Here is a 14,619-nt window from a genome sequence, read left to right as displayed (position 1 = left end):
TGTAGGCTTTTAAAATCGTTGGATCCTGCCTGTAGCAGGGGAAATGTCCCTCTCCAAGAGGTCCTTAATGGCATGCAGAAGTGAAAGTGATTTCAAAGGAGTTTGTGGGTGCTCAGTTTCACCTAAAAATCAGTTCTATGAACATCAGTGTCTAGTCATAGATTTAATGCTTCCCTCCATTGTTTTATATCCTGAAGAAAAACTTGGCTTATATATTCTTTCCCAAGGTATGGTAGGTCTGGCCTCAGCCAGATCAGCAGCCCAGACAGTGGTCTGCTTCAATTTGCAATGCAATTCCTGTGTCTTCAGGACATCTCATTTAGAAAAAATTAAAATGCTTCTGATGGGAAAAAAACCCAACCAAACCCTCAGCCCAAACCAGCCCAAATATGTTTTTCACATTGATAGAATACTTTAAAAAAAAAAAAATTATCTTTTTGCATAGCTATTCAAGACCTTTCTCCGAGTTTTTAGGTCATGGCCATTACATGTGTTGTTTACTGGAAATTGAAAAGGAAAAACAGCTCTGTTTAGGATGGAGGTAGAACTTATGTCAAGGTCATCTGGGTTTATGTGGACCTGACAAATTTATGGTGGATCTTTTACCATCCAGATGTCCAAGGTGCTACTGAAAGTCCTGGTATCCTACTGAACATATTTCCTTTTAACTTAACAGGAATATGGTCCCTGTGTGATTCAATGAGATTTCTGAGACCACCAATACTACAACTTTTAACCTTGCAGAGGCTTTAGTGTGCAGAGGCTTTCTGCAGAAAGGCCCAGGAGCAGAATCTGGCACAGTGCAGATCTGTGCCCACCAAGATTTTGTATGGAGTGCTGGCCCAGGACAGAGAGGAACTTTAGGCAATGAGGAATAACCATTTTGCACACTGAGGGTGCTCTGGCAGCCTTCAGCCAGGTCCTTCTGTTCAGTGGGCCAAGAAGTGAGGAGTCCCTCACCTGCACTCTGCAAGGCACGTGTTGGATCTGCTACAGGTGTTGCCTGTCACTCCCAGTGTCCACACAGGAGACAGTGGAATCCTACCCCTCAGTCAAGAGTGAGGAGTCAAGAACAAGCTGTACAAGTTATTTTCTCTAATTTAATATATCAGACTATTAATAAATGAGCTCAGAACATAAGCATATTTCTGCTTCAACTAGGGCTTGCTTTTAACTGAAAGGATGGATTGCCTCAGGCACATGATATGGGGTTTTTGCCAGAAATAGGCCTGTCCAGACAGAGTGGAAGCTTAAATCTTCACAGATTTGATAGCAGGAAGGTGGTGAGCTGAGTAACATGCCTCTCCTCATTTTGCATCCCTGCTGTCCTTCCCAGGAGCCATAAATGGCACCCACAGTCACACTGGGCAGCACTGGCATGCTGAACACCCAGCTCCCAGCCTGGCAGGAGCTGCTGCTGCACCACCCAGCTGTGCCAGAGGTGCTGCACAGCCACACATCTGCACCTCTGCAGCTGCTGGCTGGACAAATTATCATGGGGTGGGCATGGGGTGGGCATGGGGACGTTTGTCCAGCCTGTACCTTGCTGATGGAGCCAGTGTGTGACATTGGAGGGGACAGTGCTTCCCCATTGGCCTCAGGTGGGCATCTGTCCAGGGGGGTGAATTGCCAATACCTTTGGTCCTATGTGTTGTACAGATATGCACATTTGAGCCTAGAATTTGGCCTTAAAGCACAACTTAATCCAGCAGAACTGGTAGTAACTGTGTCCAGGGAAAAGCTGCATCCCAGCCTTGGTGTCCAGCTGTGAGCCTGTGTCTCTTGAGAGTGAAGCAGGTAATGCCTGCAGAAGAGGGCCACAGTTTACCTGTTCATCCATTCAGTCTAAACTTCTGTAATGTGGGAGAATTCCACAGGCAACCCCAGGTTTATATGTTTGGTCAGCTCAACAACATAACTACCAATCCCTTTCTTTCCCTGTGTTTAGTTTCCTTTGTTTTCAGTTTTGATTTATCCAGCTGACATTCATCTCTCTTTTGGTTTTTTTTTCCCATTTTTGTCTTTATACAGTACTTTACCTACAGTGTCTTATTGAGTCTCCTGGCCTGCTCTGTGTTCCTTCAGATCAGCTGTATTGGAAAATTGATCCTTATGTTAATAATTGAATTTATATATGTTCTCATTGTGGAAGTGCCAGGGGTCAACCTTTTTGACAATGCAGATCTCCTGGTTACAGCCAACACCTAGTAAGTGCCTTTCACTTCTGAAATCTTTGCCTGATTTCTTTCACACAGTGATTCCAGCGTGGCATTAGGTGGATGAGAGTGCCAAGGCTGTGGTGCGAGCCAGGGACGTGCATGCTGTGCTCTGCCTCTGAAGAGTAGGAGAATACAGTTCCCTTTAAGACCTTTTTAATGTGGGACTTGACTAATGAACTATCTATTAATAACAGAATATAACTGGAATCAGAGTGGATCTGTATTTCCTTTTTTCCAGAAATGGGGAGTGTAGTTAGTCATTCTTTATGCTGGTATTACACTCCCAATATAGAAATGTCATTTCTCAAATAAGAAAAAAAAATCCTCCAACAAACTTGAGCTTGTTCAGGGATGTGATGTGAGCCACCACAATATATCAAACCCAGCTTGGGGTGGTGGAGTGGTGGTGCTTGATGTTTGGCCAGTGATCTACTTCCAGTTGCTTCCAGGACAAATGTCCTTGTTTGAAAAGCCAGTATCACAGCTGGGCCCAGCACAATTCCCAGCAGAAGGGGCTGGGCTCAGTGGGAATGGGCAGGTGCCCTTTTACTTCCAAAAGCTGGCTTGTCATCAGGTCACACATTAATCCTGGTGGCAGCCTCCTTCCACTGCTGTGGTGGTTCCCCATTTCCTGGGGCTCCCCACACCAGGGAGGGAAGTTTGGCACATCCACAAGCCTGTCCTCCTCCAGAAGTTTTGTTTCTTGTTGGGAATTGCTCTGTTGTGTTAACTCCTTGTTTTGATGATTTCCCCTTGTAGGCAACAATTGTACTTAAATGTGAGTGAATCAACTAATGCCAGTTTAGGTGAACTATTTGTCAAGGCTGGTAGCTGTGGTTATTCCTGCCTAGGACAGGAGGGTGTCTGAGAAGATTCCCATGGCCCTTCCCAGAGTGTTATGAAATACATTCTGTAGTTGCTCAGATTTCAGGATGGCCATTAACCATCAGCCCTTCAAGCCCAATGCATCTGGTTACTCCTCTCCTTCACATGACTATTCCATGATTTCAGCACTCCCATGTGCCCAGTAACAATTAATGGATATACAGCTTTTGCTGCCATTGCCAGTTAATGGAAGTGTAGCTTTTGCTGCCATTGGCAGTAATCACTTAAAATATTTTGTTAACTCAATGGAGTGAAATTAGGTAGGAAACCCCATGGAGCTTTCTGTGGGGAGGTATAGGGAGAATGAGGTTTTCTTCCCTTTTTTTCAGATATTAGGTGTTCCATCAGCAGAAACTATTTAGCATTTTCTAACACAATTAGAGAAATAAAAGCATTTTATATCTCAAATATAATTTCATTCTTGTAATTCAAGCACTAAGCGAAATTACAGCACTTGGAAGTGTAATTTACATCACTTCACAATCAGAATGTCAGTAATAAAGTCAGTAATAAAGTGGAGAAGGTTAGCATGTTTTCCCAGAAATAGCTTTCTGTGATGCTGTATTATCTCTCACTAAAAGGGATTTGTTCAGCCCCAGCTGCAGCTCAGCCCCACAGAGCCACTCACTCACTGCCCTGTGCTGGGATGGGGGGAGAGTTGGAGGGGGAAAAGGGAGAAAACTCATGGGTTGAGATAAAGTCAGTTTAAAGGGACAGAAAAGAGAGAAACTAATAATAGTAATAATAATAATAGTTGAATTAGAATAGACAAAACAAGTGATGCACAATACAGTTGCTCACCACTTGCCAACCAATGCCCAGCCAGTTCCTGAGCAGCAGCCCCAGGCCAGATTTCCCCCCAGTTCCCATACTGAGCCTGATGCCATGTGGTATGGAACATTCCTTTTGGCCAGTGGGGGTCAGCTGTCCTGGATGTGTCCCCTCCCAGCATCCTGTGTCCCTCCAGCCTGCTCCCTGGGGTTGTTGAGGAGCTGAAAAGTCCTTGACTTAGTATAAACACTACTTAGCAACAGCTAATACATCAGCATGTTATCAACATCCTTCTCATACTTAATCCAAAACACAGCACTGCACCAGCTAGGAAGAAATTTAACTATATTCCAGTGGAATCCAGGACAATTTGTTTTGCCCAAGGAGCTCCATGGATGGCTATTTATTGCCCTGGTGCCTGGAAGGCCATTTGTGTGAAATGGGAGCTCAGCATGTAGCACAGAGTTCAGAGATGGACCTTATTGTCCAGCTGATACTAAAAAAACAGAAAAGCCACCATGACCTCATACTACTTTAATTGGGTGCCCATTGTAGCTACATAATTAGTGTCTGCTCTGCAGCCACTGTGGTACTCTGACTAATTAGAAGTGATGCAGGTGTCACTTCACACTTGTGTGTACAAACCAGCCCAGCATACAGGCAGCTGAAGGGCTGATTACAGCACGTTGGGCATTGCCAGACTTGGCTGCAGCCACACCAGTGTGTGAGACAGGGAGTGTGACTGCATGCACAGGGCTATGGTGTTCCCTTTTCCTCTGCAGGGGAAGACAAAACTAATGCATTGCTTTAAAGATGTGATGGGCCAATGTGGTCTTCTAAACTGAGCTCCTGCACAGGGAAGCCCAAAGAGCTTTGCCCTGTGATTTGTTCATCAAAGCCATCATTTCTGTTCCAGCTGTCTGTCCTTGCAACTGTGGCTGGGAAAAGTGAGATGCTCTGGTCCTGTGGGAGCTGTCTCTAAAATGAACTGTCTTTCCTGCTAAAAACGTGTACTTCACTTGAGCAGGAGTGTAGTTAGCAAGCTTCTCTCTGTGTTCCCTTCCAGTAATTAAAGAACCATCTGCTACTGGAAATGTCTGTTCCATGGGGGAACAACCTACCAGTGTAACACCCCTACTGCCTGCACTGGGCACCTTCACTCATCCAGAGTTACTGTGAATACTGGCTTGCTGCACTTCTGCAATGTGGGAGTCTCTGATGAAGCTTTTAGAGCAAGAGTAGCACCCACAGAGAGCTGCAGCCTCAGTACTAAGGGTCAGGTCTGCCATGCTCCCATCATGAGGGAGGGTGATAAGGGAGGGCTGTCAGTCATCCTTGGCCAGGGGATTTAGGGAAGCATGGGAATCATACTCCATGTGGGAAGTGTCTCCAGCTAGATCCAGCCTTTCATGGGGGAGTCCCCAGGCTTTATGTCTGTGTCCAAGCACACATGTTCAGTGCTGGAGCTGGCCAAGAGCCATGCAATAGATTGTGTGCAAGACAACAGTGGCTTGCAAAATCCATGTCAGAAGAAATTCCATGCTCAGAACTGCAGAAAATGTCTTGGAACAAACAAGGTTAGAGAGTCACTAGGCTTTTATTTTTTGATGTTATGCCCAGTTAGGTTCCCTTGCCTATTTTGATTATTTAGATGTCTGATTTGTGTGCAAGGTTCCCTCCAACCCCATAAACCTGTGGCCTGAAGCTCTCCAAGAGCTGTCACATTCTCAGGCTAGTATCACATTGGTAGCCTGCAAAGTTCTAATTGCATCAATGACACTACAGTAATTTAAACCCTGATCTCTTTCCTTCCATTTCAATAGTGTTTTAAAAGATGCTTGTGCATGGTTCTCAGCCACCTAATACTCCACCCACACTCAAGAACAAAGCCAGCAGCATTAAGCAATCAATCAATCAGGAGCTCAGACAGCTGCTACCTACCAGAAAGCTCCCTTGTTCTGTGCTTTCAGTGTCAAAAAGCACCTTCCACACCTTCCATCTCCCCCAGCAGCTCTGATACACGTGGGTACTTTGCAGAATTGTCAGTAGTAATAGGGAGGTGCTGAAGGGTTTTCTTCAGTGCCCTTGTGTGTGGTACCCAGAGCTGGGCACAAGCTGGCTGTGAGGAATGTGCAGAAGAAGGGAGCAGGATTAGAGTTAAAGGAATTAAACACATCTCCGTGCCACAATAAAAGGAGAAGAAAACAACTATCCCTCACAAGATAAAAAAGCCCAAAGCTTTCTTCCTTAGGCCAAATTTTGTAGTCTGACCTAATGAAGCAGTGATCGATGTACAGGCATTTGCCAAGCATCCCACACTGACATTAAAATCCCAAATTATTCTCTCACTCTTAATGCTTCTTTGATATTTTACCCACATTAACCATGTCACACTATCACTCTGGAGTTTTGAGTGTAGCTCAGAAGCCTGTTTTCTCCTCCCCCTCCCATCTTTTAGTAGTTTTCTGCTTCTAAAGAGCTGTAGCCCCACACAGTGTTAGAGGTGCCACACTGCAGAGGAGCTGTGCAATGATGTGCACAAGGGCAGGAGCTGCAGGGAGCCCAACACTCCTCTGACCTTGTGTCTGTGCTTTTTTTTTCAGCGTGTCTGCAAATGATACATCCTCATGGTGAGTCACTTTGGCATGAAACATTTTATAGGTTTTTGTTGGTAGGTATTTTCTGTTCACAAGGTGCAATAGCAGTACATTGACTCACCAGCAGTGTCTGGTGTTTGTACATTGCTGTGAGCTGGTGCAACACAGTGCAGATGCCCTGAGTGGACTGAGTGTTGCCCTTTTGTATGTATAGCTACGCTCAGAGCATCCTCTTTCCTGTGGGACTTATGTCAACCCAGCGATTATTTGTAATACAATTTAAAGGTTTTATCAAAATATTTTCATACTGTGTAACTCAGTAATTCATATTTAACAGTTTTTATTTGCCTGCTTGTCAGAGGAGGTGTGAATGTGCCTTAGTGCTCTTTTCAGCTTACAGAGCACTTACACAACAAAGCCCATTAAGAAGTGACTAATTAGAGAAGCCATGAGTTAGAGCAGTTCCTTATTCAGGAGCCTGGGGAAGCTAGTGCAGAAGGCAGGATGAACACAGTCTGAGGAGCTGTCAGCATGTTGGTGTTGTCACCCTTAGCATGTATGGCCACTCTCTGCAGAGTGCCCTTTATATCAATGACAACCCTTTCTGAGAAGCTGGATTGCTTTTCCAATTTCCAAGTCCTCCTTTAGAAACTGGCACTCGTGAGCCAGAATCTCCAGCTTTTTGTAAAGGTTTGTCCCTTTACCAACACAGGCTTGGAGGGGAATGAAAAAAAAAAGCCTGAGAGGCTGGTGAGCCTTAGTGTGGGAAGTGTGGGGTGTGGCAAGGCCGTGTTCCCCCACTAACAGGGAAGTTGTCTCTTTGCTCGGCTGCAGCCCCCCGGTGACAACACGAGTCGCGCTGAAGATTGTGACCCCCGTCATCATCACCGTCTTTGTCCTGGCACTGTACTTGCATGCCCAGCAAGTGGAATCCACTGCAAGGCTTGATTTCCTCTGGAAACTTCAGGTTGGTGGGTGTTGGCTGTGGGAGGATCACATGTAGTCTTTGGTGTTAACATAAAATGACTGAGCTCTTCACTGTCGAGTTGAGGAGTGTGATAAAGTGTCTTTGAATTTAATCTGAATCTGGTTTATAACTGGGCATACAGTGCTCTTTTTTGAGCAGAGCAATGCTCTGCTCTTTTTTGGTACTTCACATACTCTGCATCTCATCCCAGTTATTCAACCCCTTTTTTCCTTGTAAATGCACCTTGGATGGTCCCCGTGGTAAAGGGTTATAGATTCAAAGGTTGAGATTAATGAATTTAGGCAACTGAGCTGTTACTGCTGCAGGAACATGTAATGTAACACAATTTATAAATATAGGAAGAATATATAAATATTCACTGCTGAATTGTTTCCCAGAGTTTAGTGAGCTTTAGTTTGCTGTGCTCAAGGGTGTGAAAGATTCACATTTGCATTTTCATTCAGTTTCCTGTTAAGCAGTGGGAACTGGCTCAATGTCCAGCCTTCATTAGCCCCCAGGCAGCAGCACTGGCTAACCAACACACTGTGGATAATGCCACACTGTGCTCCTGTCCCTTGGTTCACTGTTAATGTTTTCACTACTTGTGCCCATGAGTGATGTTGGGGCCCTGTATGTGATTCCCAAGCAAGCAGGACAGGCCTGGGCTCTGGCCAGCACTCATGGCTGGGGAGCCAAAGGGCTGCAGGTTTTATTTAGATTTTCTACCTTCTGGGTAGCAGGACATCATTCTAATTATAGGTCTTTGTGGTTTGAGTACCAGGCACTGAGGAAGCAACAATTAATTAAAGCTCCTTGGGAAGCAGATAAACATTGTAATCCTCATTTATAAATGGTAAAACAATGGAAGGAGTGAGCTGAGTGGTTAACCAGTTCAGGGCTCAGAAATACAATGCTGGATTCTGGCATTATTCTCTGCCTGCTTTTCCATACAGGTGTGCACAAAGAGATGGAACATTTTCCACTGCAAAACACAAGTTTCTGCATCTCTCTGGCTCTGCTCTCCTTTGCAGTTTCCCCCGTTCTATTTCTGCCCTCACCACAAGTTAATTTTCAGCTTTTTTCCCCTCCCCAGAGCAGCTCCCAAAAGATTAAGTGCATCCCTGTGTCTCCCCCTACCCTAGGCCACCGAGGAGAAGGAGGAGATGGAGGAGCTGCAGGCCTACAACAGACGCCTGCTGCACAACATCCTGCCCAAGGACGTGGCCGCACATTTCCTGGCGCAGGAGCGGCGCAACGACGAGCTCTACTACCAGTCCTGCGAGTGCGTGGCCGTCATGTTCGCCTCCATCAGCAACTTCTCCGAGTTCTACGTGGAGCTGGAAGCCAACAACGAAGGGGTGGAGTGTCTGAGGCTGCTCAATGAGATCATTGCTGATTTTGATGAAGTAAGTCGCAGAAAATCTGGGTGAACAAAGTGAGCTGAATCCAAGAGTTTAGTTGGGCTCTGCTGAGCTCTTGAAGGAGGGTGGTTTATTGAATCCATGGTTCATTTCTCCTTACTCTGGGAGTCTTCAGTTTTATCTTTTTCCCACACTGAAATCCCTTCTATTCCCTTGTGATTCCTTTGAGTATCTAATCCCTTTTCTTCCTCTGTCTTCCTGGCTCTGTCCACTACTTGCAGCAAGGCAGGGCACGTGGCATGGACATTACCAGCATCTGTGTGTTTGTCAAAGTTTATTTGCTTCTCTTGCTCTTGTGACACAGATAATAAGTGAAGACCAGTTCAGGCAGCTGGAGAAGATCAAGACCATTGGCAGCACCTACATGGCTGCCTCAGGCCTCAACGACTCCACTTATGACAAGGAAGGGAAGACACACATCAAAGCTCTGGCAGATTTTGCCATGAGGTTAATGGACCAAATGAAATACATTAATGAGCATTCATTCAACAACTTCCAGATGAAGATAGGTAATGTCCTTATGCTCACAGGATTCCATGTAGGTAGTGGTCATTCTGAGGTGGGGATTTTATGGACAGTAAAAACCACAGATGTTACATTAGCTATACAGTGATGTTGATTGTCTGGTGGCTGGTGACCACTTCAGCCTCTATGAAACATCACAGTGGCTTTTTAGGTTATAGCAGCATCACTGAAGCTCCCTAGGGAATTAGAAGCAGTGTAGGTGCTGCCTACACTGCTTCTACACTAAGCATGATCTTACATGGTAGCTGACTTTGGGCTCATTTTGCCCCTGTGCTTCCAGCTCTGGCAGTCTTGGATATTAAATTGTCTTTTAAGTCAGGGAATAAAAAGTGACAGAAAAGGAAGAAGAAATTTGAGGATGTCAAGTGTTGTCTTTGCTCTGGAAGGCTCTGGGCTGCTGCCTTGCAGGCCCTCAGCATTGCAGGTATGTGCTGACTTCAAGTGAGCAGTTTGCTTGTTAGCCAGGTGGCAAAAAACTTTATGCCATTATCTGGCACTGGAAAGTAGCTCTGGATTGAGCAGATCCCGCCCGAGCTGCCAGTCAGTTGGGCATAAATGATGGATCATGGATCAAAGAAGCCAAATGCTATTTTAACATTTCTCTCCCCACAGTTTGGCCATAGCTTTACATGTCAGGGTAAAGTACAGCTAGAACCAGGGAGGCTCAGGATGGGTTTTTACTGTCTGAAAAATAACCTGCTTCAAGCAAAGGGATCTGAGCATATTTCTCCTCTCCTTCCAGGCCTCAATATTGGTCCTGTCGTAGCTGGGGTGATAGGAGCCCGCAAACCCCAGTACGACATCTGGGGCAACACAGTGAATGTAGCCAGCAGAATGGACAGCACAGGAGTGCCTGACAGGATTCAGGTAAGGCAATCCCTGGAAAACTTACACTGCCAGCCCTGTGTCACTTACACATTTTGAAACTTAATTAGAATTGAAATTTTGGTTTCATTTTATTCCTTTATTCCATACATTTACCCACACAGAACTGAAAGAAAAGCCACTTAGGGAATGCTGGTGGTACCAGCAAGTTTTTTCTTTTAATCGTGACCAACATTGCAACCTTTGTTTAAAAGCTTGCACTTTAGTTCTGGGTGGAAGTGCTGAGCTGAGCTTCCTGCCCCGTGTGCCTCACTGGCACTGAGCACAGTCCTGCCTGATCCCTGCTCACCTGTGCTGCTCAGCTGTGTGAAGTGTTTGTTTCATTTTCCAAGGGCCTGATTCAGCCCTGTATTTCTGTAATTTGCTTTGCTGCTCGCTGTGCCGTGTGTGGCGTGAGGCCAGCAAGGGTCCAGGCATCAGCAGGACAGGGATACACAACAGAGAGAGAGGATTGTTTAAGGGGTTAATGGGACCTGTCTGATAATCACACAGCTTCTCACCCTCCAGATGTGACCTTTCCAGTGAGTGATTCAATTCCAGTGTCCTGCTTTTGCTGAGCCAATGTCCACAGTAACAGAATGCCATTCCTTGGGAAAACACTGAAGGGTTATAAAATTAGAGCAGCTGGTGTAAAGCCCAAGGGAGGCAGCCATGCTGTTTCCTTGCCTGTCAGTTAACTGGATCGATATTTATGCATCACTCTTGAGATGGTCTGTAAAGCCACCTGAAAAAGGGTGAGAAATTATATTATAATAAATAAATACCTCAGGAAATCTGGTCTTTAAACTTCTCTTGTTCTGCAGCATAAGTGATTATTTTTGACTGACATCTGCAGAGACAATTTGGATGCTGGCTAGGGTATTCCATTTGATCAGTTCTCTCCCATTGCCCACTGCCTTCTCCTTCATAAAAACAACCCCTGACTCCTAAGCTGTACATCCACTGTGTAACTTCTAGGTAATTTTTGAGGATATTTTAGTAAGTTTGACCTGTTTTCCTACTGGTACTCCAGTGATACAATGAATGCATCTGAGCAGACTGAAGTGACTGGTGTGTTTTTAAAAATGTGACTAATTAGTTACATTTTATCCAGTGATCTCATTGAAAATGCAGTTTTCCCAGTTGTGAACTGTGTGTGACACCTGTACTTTCTCCGTTTCTAATGGTTGTGTTTGTTCAGCAACTTGTGCCAACCTTTCAGTTAGTGATTGATATGCAAACGTTGATTGACTTAGAAACAAAACAGTTGATCTACTTTATGTTGTCCATGGATTACTCCAAAAGCAGATGGAAAGACTGTGTGGAAGACAAGGCAAGCACCTGTTCACTCTTGTTTATTCTGCAGGTAACCACAGACATGTACCAGGTTTTAGCAGCCAACAATTACCAGCTGGAGTATCGAGGGGTCATAAAGGTCAAAGGCAAAGGAGAAATGACCACCTACTTTCTAAATGAAGGGCCTCCAATTAGTTAGCACCGACTGCAGCGCCACACAAAGATGGATTTTGCATTACCCAGGATTGTGAATAGGAGAAGAATCATTTTTTGGTAGTGAAGCTGAACATTTGGTGCAGTTGAAATTTCACCCCATGACTCATATCAGCAAATTCTTTGGCCACCCATTGAAAAAAGCAAGAGAAAGAAACCACCTTGGAGTTGTTCCTGGCTGAGTGCTAAGCTGACCAAAGATGTGCACTACAGAGTTCACAGATAAGACATGAATTCGGCATTTTTAAAAAGGCTGCTACCACAGGATGGCATAAGAAGCTATTTAAGTATTTATTGACGCAACACAACATTTACTTGGTTGAAGGAATGTATGATTCACTACAAAGCATTATTTTGGAATGGATTTGCACTCCCATAATGTTTCCATCCCATACTGCCAGCTATTTGAAGTGTACCACTGTGCTTTTATTAGCTGTTTTGAATGGGCTTTCAAAACTGACACCCACTGTTGCAGCACACAAAAAGGCCTTTTAGAAGGGCATTGGTAATGTTTTAGTGTGAAAAGACATTATAGCCTTGCCCCCTCTTTTTCCTTCTTCTCCATGGCTAAATGACTGCTCTTCTGAGTGGGGCTGGCACACCTGATGAAGGGGAAGATCAGGATAAAGGAAGATGGCTCTACAACCATATTTATTAAAAAGTCGTCTGTGCTCTTCTTTGGTATCTATCAGTTTACATGGGAAAGACTAGATGTAAACAAGAGACACTTTGTGGGGGGAACTCCCCTGAAATTTGTTGTGGGTTTTTTTGTATTTTTTATTTTGTAATATTGAAAACATGGAGATCTAACAGATATACCAAATTCTATATTTTGTAAATTATATATAAATTAGAAGGCAGGCTGTCCACACCAAGGTGTGGGGGGAGGTGTATATAACATGTAGACTTTTGTGTAATTTTTTTCTGTGTAATACTCTGAACACAGACTTGGCAGTTTTCAGATTATCACTATACAATCAACCAACAACAAACAGGTGACTTTCCAGGCTGAATCAGATGCATTTTAAAATGAAACTCCAGAAAAATCTACAACCCCAAAGAAGAGGAAAAACCCGCGGTAGTCACAGAATTATTCCGTGCAGCGCTCCAGCGGAGGGTGGCGGCTTCCCAATGGAAACAGGACCTTTGAGTTTTAGCTCCTGAGACGGTATCAAACGTGTCACAAAGAGCTCCACCCAAATCTTCTAACTCTTAACAGGAGCTCTTATGAGAAAAGGAAAAAAGCTCATTTGAACTTTTCTTTTTAAAAAATACTTTTTCATAGATGGTCTTAATAGAATCCTGCTGATCTGAGAGTTGTCTGACATTGTAACTGCCATGTGACATTACAAGGAACTATGTGCTGCAGCATTGAGTTTACTTTCCTGTAGTAAGCACTTATTCACAGATTTTCAATTTTCAGGAATTAGATGATCTTCAAAAAAAATTATGATGGCAAGTGTGTATATGAGGTGGTCAACCTTAAAATAGTGCCATTGAGACTGTGTTGGGCATCTTTATCACTAGTGGGGGGCTTTCTGAATAGTTCACTGTTATCATTTATGTACCTTTTCTAACTATGAAAGAAAAATCCCTTGATATTTTATTAAAAAAAGAAAATTATTTAAAAAAGCTATATTTTTTATATTCTATGAGGGGAAGGTTTTGATATTGAATTTGGCTAGAACTAAAAATTACTCCAATCTTTTGACATTTAATAAACTTCTTTTCCACTCTTCTCAGGGCAGAATTATTGTAGTACTCACAGCATAATGATTGCACTATGGTGGTGGCGATTTCTTTTTCCTACTCAACAACGAGAATAAGTGAAAATCCATGGACCTGTCTTAATTAATTTGCTCTATTGCTAAGCATGACCCAAGCATTAAGCCATTTAAACATGAGCTTAAATGGCATCTCCCTTTTCCTTCTCCCTTCCACTAGGAAACATCTCTGAAAAGTATAGTATATTGACTTCTGTAAAACTGCCAAGTCTGCCCTTGTACTATACTTTTGCTCCTTTTCATCTTTCCTGGTTTGCAAAATAAACTTAAGTTGCATCACAGTGTTATGCCTTTGTCCCCTCCTCCACCTCCCATCCCCTTTGTCCCTCACTGAGTTTCATTTCCTTCATGCCATACACTTGATTTTAGGTTTGCTTTCTGCTTTCCAAAAGTCTGCAGTCTTCTTAACTTTTGATTCACCTTATGAAGTTGTGTTGTCAATGAAATTTCAAGTCCCCAGTATCTCTAGCTGTGATTGTTGACAGTGTGTCATGATCATTTCAAGGGGTATTCACACACTCTTTACTCTGGATCTTGCAAAAATGGATACAGTTATGATTTCCCATGGAAATTGAAATCTATTTAAGTAATTTAACTATATTAAACACTGTTTCACTGGTGATGTGTCTCTGTTTTATTTTAGCTGCAGCTGGCTGGTGGGATGACACTTAAGTTGTGTAGGAGATGCTGGATCTGCAAATAGAAACATCCAGGTCTTGTCTGGCACTGATGGATGCCCTGGTCCTTTGCACTGCCCCATTATGGAGCCCCAAGGGCTCAGACCCAGCAAACATCCCCTGGGTCCTTCTTGTGCTCCCAGCTGCCCCTGGAATCAGTCTCAGGGCAGCTGACAAAATACACCAGCATAACTGAACAGCTTAAATTTGTGTATGTGTCCTATTAAAAAAAAGTTTGTATTTACAAAAGCACATCACCTTTTCCAAAGAGTACCCCAGGTCTGGTACTTGTCCTCTCAAGGACACTGGAAGGAGGCAGCACTGCTGCCAATGCAACATTTTCAATCTTTACACGTAAAAGTAAACACTACACATGACTGTACCAATTAACAGGAGCCTC

The 14,619-nt window shown here is 43.9% G+C and overlaps 1 protein-coding gene across 1 annotated transcript in view; it reads left to right on the top strand.

Annotated features, from left to right (window-relative positions):
- Positions 1 to 14,162, top strand: part of ADCY5 (adenylate cyclase 5) — a 204,663-nt gene extending 190,501 nt beyond the window's left edge. The window contains exons 15-21 of the mRNA XM_054636706.2: positions 2,032 to 2,207; positions 6,479 to 6,505; positions 7,307 to 7,439; positions 8,582 to 8,845; positions 9,165 to 9,369; positions 10,128 to 10,252; positions 11,616 to 14,162. Of these exons, the coding sequence (XP_054492681.2) occupies positions 2,032 to 2,207; positions 6,479 to 6,505; positions 7,307 to 7,439; positions 8,582 to 8,845; positions 9,165 to 9,369; positions 10,128 to 10,252; positions 11,616 to 11,744 (1,059 nt within the window). The 3' untranslated portion in view covers positions 11,745 to 14,162. The remainder of the gene's footprint in view (positions 1 to 2,031; positions 2,208 to 6,478; positions 6,506 to 7,306; positions 7,440 to 8,581; positions 8,846 to 9,164; positions 9,370 to 10,127; positions 10,253 to 11,615) is intronic.
- Positions 14,163 to 14,619: the final 457 nt, after the last annotated feature.

The sequence above is a fragment of the Agelaius phoeniceus genome, chromosome 7 (genome assembly GCF_051311805.1).
Source record: "Agelaius phoeniceus isolate bAgePho1 chromosome 7, bAgePho1.hap1, whole genome shotgun sequence".
Taxonomy (NCBI): domain Eukaryota; kingdom Metazoa; phylum Chordata; class Aves; order Passeriformes; family Icteridae; genus Agelaius; species Agelaius phoeniceus.
This window is presented reverse-complemented; position numbering and strand designations above follow the sequence as displayed.